General features: G+C 38.3%; 1 protein-coding gene across 1 annotated transcript in view; it reads left to right on the plus strand.

Annotated features, from left to right (window-relative positions):
- LOC138093438 (zinc finger protein 26) overlaps nucleotides 1-5639 on the plus strand; it is a 95495-nt gene extending 89856 nt beyond the window's left edge. Inside the window, exon 5 of the mRNA XM_068989441.1 lies at nucleotides 4136-5639. Within this exon, the coding sequence (XP_068845542.1) occupies nucleotides 4136-5021 (886 nt within the window). The 3' untranslated portion in view covers nucleotides 5022-5639. The remainder of the gene's footprint in view (nucleotides 1-4135) is intronic.
- The last annotated feature ends 361 nt before the right edge of the window (nucleotides 5640-6000 follow it).

Raw genomic sequence — 6000 nt, forward strand, 5'->3', positions numbered from 1 at the left:
CATGAATCGCAGGACACCAGGCCTCCCTGTTCATCACCATCTCCCGGAGTTCACTCAGACTCACGTCCATCGAGTCAGTGATGCCATCCAGCCATCTCATCCTCGGTCGTCCCCTTCTCCTCCTGCCTCCAATCCCTCCCAGCATCAGAATCTTTTCCAATGAGTCAACTCTTCGCATGAGGTGGCCAAAGGACTGGAGTTTCAGCTTTAGCATCATTCCTTCCAAAGAAATCCCAGGGTTGATCTCCTTCAGAATGGACTGGTTGGATCTCCTTGCAGTGCAAGGGACTCTCAAGAGTCTTCTCCAACACCACAGTTCAAAAGCATCAATTCTTCGGCGCTCAGCCTTCTTGACAGTCCAACTCTCACATCCATACATGACCACAGGAAAAACCATAGCCTTGACTAGACGGACCTTAGTCGGCAAAGTCATGTCTCTGCTTTTGAATATGCTGTCTAGGTTGGTCATAAGTTTTCTTCCAAGGAGTAAGCGTCTTTTAATTTCATGGCTGCAGTCACCATCTGCAGTGATTCTGGAGCCCAAAATAATAAAGTCTGACACCATTTCCACTGTTTCCCCATCTATTTCCCATGAAGTGATGGGACCAGATGCCATGATCTTCGTTTTCTGAATGTTGAACTTTAGGCCAACTTTTTCGGTCTCCCCTTTCACCTTCATCAAGAGGCTTTTTAGTTCCTCTTCACTTTCTGCCATAAGGGTGGTGTCATCTGCATATCTGAGGTTATTGATATTTCTCCCGGCAATCTTGATTCCAGCTTGTGTTTCTTCCAGTCCAGCGTTTCTCATAATGTACTCTGCATAGAAGTTAAATAAGCAGGGTGACAATATACAGCCTTGACGTACTCGTTTTCCTATTTGGAACCAGTCTGTTGTTCCATGTCCAGTTCTAACTGTTGCTTCCTGACCTGCATACAGATTTCTCAAAAGGCAGGTTAGGTGGTCTGGTATTCCCATCTCTTTCAGAGTTTTCCACAGTTTATTGTGATCCACACAGTCAAAGGCTTTGGCATAGTCAATAAAGCAGAAATAGATGTGTTTCTGGAACTCTCTTGCTTTTTCCATGATCCAGTGGATGTTGGCAATTTGATCTCTGGTTCCTCTGCCTTTTCTAAAACCAGCTTGAACATCAGGGAGTTCATGGTTCACGTATTGCTGAAGCCTGGCTTGGAGAATTTTGAGCATTACTTTACTAGCGTGTGAGATGAGTGCAATTGTGCAGTAGTTTGAGCATTCTTTGGCATTGCCTTTCTTTGGAATTGGAATGAAAACTGACCTTTTCCAGTCCTGTGGCCACTGCTGAGTTTTCCCAATTTGCTGGCATATTGAGTGCAGCACTTTCACAGCATCATCTTTCAGGATTTGAAACAGCTCAATTGGAATTCCATCACCTCCACTAGCTTTGTTCGTAGTGATGCTTTCTAAGGCCACCTTGACTTCACTTTCCAAGATGTTTGGTTCTAGATTAGTGATCACATCATCATGATTATCTGGGTCGTGAAGATCTTTTTTGTACAGTTCTTCCGTGTATTCTTGCCACCTCTTCTTTATATCTTCTGCTTATGTTAGGTCCATACCATTTCTGTCCTTTATCGAGCCCATCTTTGCATGAAATGTTCCCTTGGTATCTCTAATTTTCTTGAAGAGATCTCTAGTCTTTCCCATTCTGTTTTCCTCTATTTCTTTGCATTGATCCCTGAGAAGGCTTTCTTATCTCTTCTTGCTATTCTTTGGAACTCTGCATTTAGATGCCTATATCTTTCCTTTTCTCCTTTGCTTTTTGCCTCTCTTCTCTTCACAGCTATTTATAAGGCCTCCCCAGACAGCCATTTTGCTTTCTGCATTTCTTTTCCATGGGGATGGTCTTGATCCCTGTCTCCTGCACAATGTCACAACATCCACAGTATTACATTTTTCACAACTGATGAACATACCTTGACATACCATTATCACCCTAAGTCCATAGTTTACCTTAAAGGTTCTTTCTTGGTGTTGTACATTCTGTGCATTTTGACAAATGTGTAATGACATGTATCCATATGTTAGTATGATACAGAATAGTTTTACTGCCCTAAAAATTCTTATTCTCTGCCTACTCATCACTCTCTTCCCCCAACCCCTGGCAACCATGGATCTTTTTACTGTTTCCATAGTTTTTCCTTTTCCAGAGTATCCTATAGTTGAATTCATAGTATTTAGCTTTTTCAGATTGGCTTTTTTCAGTTAATATTATGCATTTAAGGCTTATTCATTTATACCTTTTCATGGTTTGATAGCTCATTTCTTTTTAGTGCTGAGTAATATCCCATAGTCTAGCTGTATCATGGTTTGCCATTCTCTTACTGAAAGACATCCTGTTTCTAAGTTTTGACAGTTATTAATAAAGCTGCTGTAAACTTCCATGTGTAAGTTTTTGTATGGACATGTTTTAATTATTTGTGTAAATACCAAGGAATGTGATTGCTGAATTGTATGGTAAGAGGATGTTCCATTTTATAGAAAACTGACAAACTGTTTTTCAAAGGCCTGTGCTATTTTTCATTCCCACCAGCAATGAATAAGAGTTCCTGTTGTTCCACATCCCTGTCAGCATATGTTGTTAGAGAATTGTATTTTGACTATTTTGATAGGTGTGTAGTGGTATATCATTTTAATTTACAATTCCTTAATGACATATGATGTTGAGTATCTTTTTATATTCTTACTTACCACCTATATATCTTCTTTGGTGAAGTGTCTGTTCATGTCTTTTGCCTATTTTTAAATTGGGTTGTTCATTTTCTTATTGTTGAGTTTTAAGAGTTCTTTGTATATTTTGGGTAGTAACTCTTGTCAGATATGTATTTTTCCAAATATTTTCTTTCAGTCTTTTCATCCTGTCTTCTTACTCCCTTGACACTGGCTATTTCAGAACAGAGGTTTTTAATTTTAGTGATGTCCACCTTATCAATTACTTCTTTCATGGATTGTGCCTTTGATGTTATATCCAAAAAGTCATCAATATAACTAACATCATCTAGGTTTTCTCCTTTGTTATCTTCTAGAAGTTTTATAGTTTTGTTTTACATTTAGTTCTGTGATCCATTTTGAGTTAATTTTTGTTAACAATGTAATCTGTGTCTAGGCTCGTTTTTATGCATGTGGATGTCTAGTTGTTCCATACCATTTTATGAGAAGGCTGTATTTGCTTCTTGTGTTGTCCTTGCTATTTTGTCAAAGATCAGCTGACTGTAATCATGCAGATCTCATGCATGCGCTCTCTCCTCTGTTCCATTTATCTCCTTGTCTAGTCTTTCACCAGTGCTGCTCTATCTTGATTACTGTAGCATTACATAAGTCTTGAAGTCAAGAGTCAGTCCTTTGACTGTTGTTCAGTGTTGTGTTAAGTATTCTAGGTCATTTTCTTTTTTGTATAGAGTCCATTTGTTGAGATCTATGAAATAACTTGCTGGGATTTTGATTGGAATTTTGTTGAATCTGTGTACCAAGTTGGAAATAATTTTAAACTTCCAGAGTTGCAAATGCAATTGTCATTTTCAAGACATTCTGACAGCAAATAAAGTTTAAATAGAGGTGAAGAAGATTAACCACCTATCCTTTACAATTATTTATCTTCCTAATAGTTTTGTTTTTCCCTCACCTTCAATTACTTATTTTTAGTCTCCTAATTCACCTACATCTTTCTTATTTAATGTCTTCTGGACATGACAACTATAAAAGTCATGCAATGCTAAGATTTTTTTTTTCACTATAATTCTCATTTTAAAATGGAAGAATGGCTTTTATGTTACTCAATACAAAAAATTAAAAAAAAATTTGCTTTGTTTTTTCAGCTTCAAAGTCAAATATTGAGATCCAAGAGTTTTCTCCAAAAAATGTCATATTAGAAGATGATTCATCCCAGTACTTGATAATGGAAAGATTTCTAAGCCAAGGCTCTGAGTATTCCAGTTTTAAAGAAGGCTGGAAATGTGAGGGTGATACTGAGATGCTGCAGGGAAATCAGGGATGCATCAGGCAAGTGACAGTTCCCCATCAAGAAGCCCTGTCTCAGCATGTGAATGTCAGTACTGTGGAGAGACCCTATGGATGCCATGAATGTGGAAAAACTTTCAGTCGGCGCTTTTCCCTTGTGTTACATCAGAGAACTCATACTGGAGAGAAACCATATGTATGTAAGGAATGTGGGAAAACCTTTAGCCAGATCTCAAACCTCGTAAAACATCAGATGATACATACAGGAAAGAAACCCCATGAATGTAAAGACTGTAATAAAACATTCAGTTACCTTTCTTTCCTCATTGAACACCAGAGAACACATACTGGGGAAAAACCCTATGAGTGTACTGAATGTGGAAAGGCCTTTAGTCGTGCCTCAAACCTCACTCGACATCAGAGAATTCACATAGGAAAGAAACAGTATGTATGCAGGAAATGTGGGAAGGCCTTTAGCAGTGGCTCTGAACTCATTCGTCACCAGATTACACACACTGGAGAGAAACCTTATGAATGCATTGAGTGTGGGAAGGCATTTCGCCGTTCTTCACATCTTACCCGTCATCAGAGTGTCCATACCTCCAAAACCCCCTATGAATGTAATGAATGCAGTAAAGCTTTCCGTTGCCACTCCTTCCTTATCAAACATCAGAGAATTCATGCTGGAGAAAAGCTCTATGAATGTGATGAATGTGGTAAAGTTTTCACATGGCATGCATCTCTTGCACAACATATGAAAATTCATACTGGAGAAAAACCCTACGCATGTACTGAATGTGACAAAACCTTTAGTAGGAGCTTTTCCCTCATTCTACATCAGATAACTCATACTGGAGAGAAGCCCTATGTATGTAAGGTATGCAATAAATCCTTCAGCTGGAGCTCAAACCTTGCTAAACATGAGAGAACACACACTCTAGAGAACTCCTATGAGTATGAAAATTCATTTAATTACCACTCATTCCTTACTGAACATCAGGGAATTCACATGATAGACAAAACCTAAAAATGTATAGATTTAAAAAAAAAAAGTAGTTAATGCCTTACTTTGACTTCAGTGAACTCTTGAAAAGAAGCCTTATGTGAATATGTTGTGATTAAAATGTGATCTATGCTGTAGTCAGTATTCTGGAGAAAACGCCCAGGAATATTTGGGAAAGCCATTAATAGCTGCTCATTCTCTTTTATAACAATAGAAGATGAAATCAATCAGTATTGAGAAGATTCTTCATCTGGTGGTGGTGGTAGTGGTGGTGGTTTAGTCACTAAGTCGTGTCCAACTCGACCCCATGGACTGTAGCCTGCCAGGCTCCTCTGTCCATGAGATTTCCCAGGCAAGACCACTGGAGTGCTTTGCCATTTCCTTCTCCAGGGGATCTTCCTGACCCAGGGATCAACCCTGCATCTCCTGCATTGCAGGCAGATTCTTTACCGCTGAGTCACCAGGGAAGCCTGTACTTCTTCCTGGAGATCAGAAAATTCATAATGAAGAAAAGTCAAACACAATAAGAAATTTTAAAATACTCTTCCTAAGGGGGGGAAAGCAACCCTATAAATGAACTTAACATAGGGTGACTTTCTTCAGTATTTCAAACCTACAAAATTATCCTGGGGAAAAACCACCATTATAAAGAGTGCAGCAAAATCTTAGAGTTCTAAGAAGTTATACTGGACAGAATTGATGTGGGAGGTTTTTTTTTTTTTAATGGGAATGTTTGTTTTGGCTTTTTTAAAAAGCAAATTCATTAAAGCTATGAATAAATCTTTTGATTTATAGTAAATTAAATGTGGTACTGGCTGAGTTTGTTTCTTCACAGCAAGTGTGATTATGAAACTGCAACTATCACAATATTGACATCAGCAAGAGTAGCATGCTTTTGTAAACATTATAAAGACATAGAAGCATTTTTAGATATTTTATGGTTTTAACTTTGAGTCAGAGTTTGGACCTAAGATTATGATAATTCATGTTTACCCTTGAATCT

The sequence above is a fragment of the Capricornis sumatraensis genome, chromosome 17 (genome assembly GCF_032405125.1).
Source record: "Capricornis sumatraensis isolate serow.1 chromosome 17, serow.2, whole genome shotgun sequence".
In the NCBI taxonomy this organism is placed as follows: Eukaryota; Metazoa; Chordata; class Mammalia; order Artiodactyla; family Bovidae; genus Capricornis; species Capricornis sumatraensis.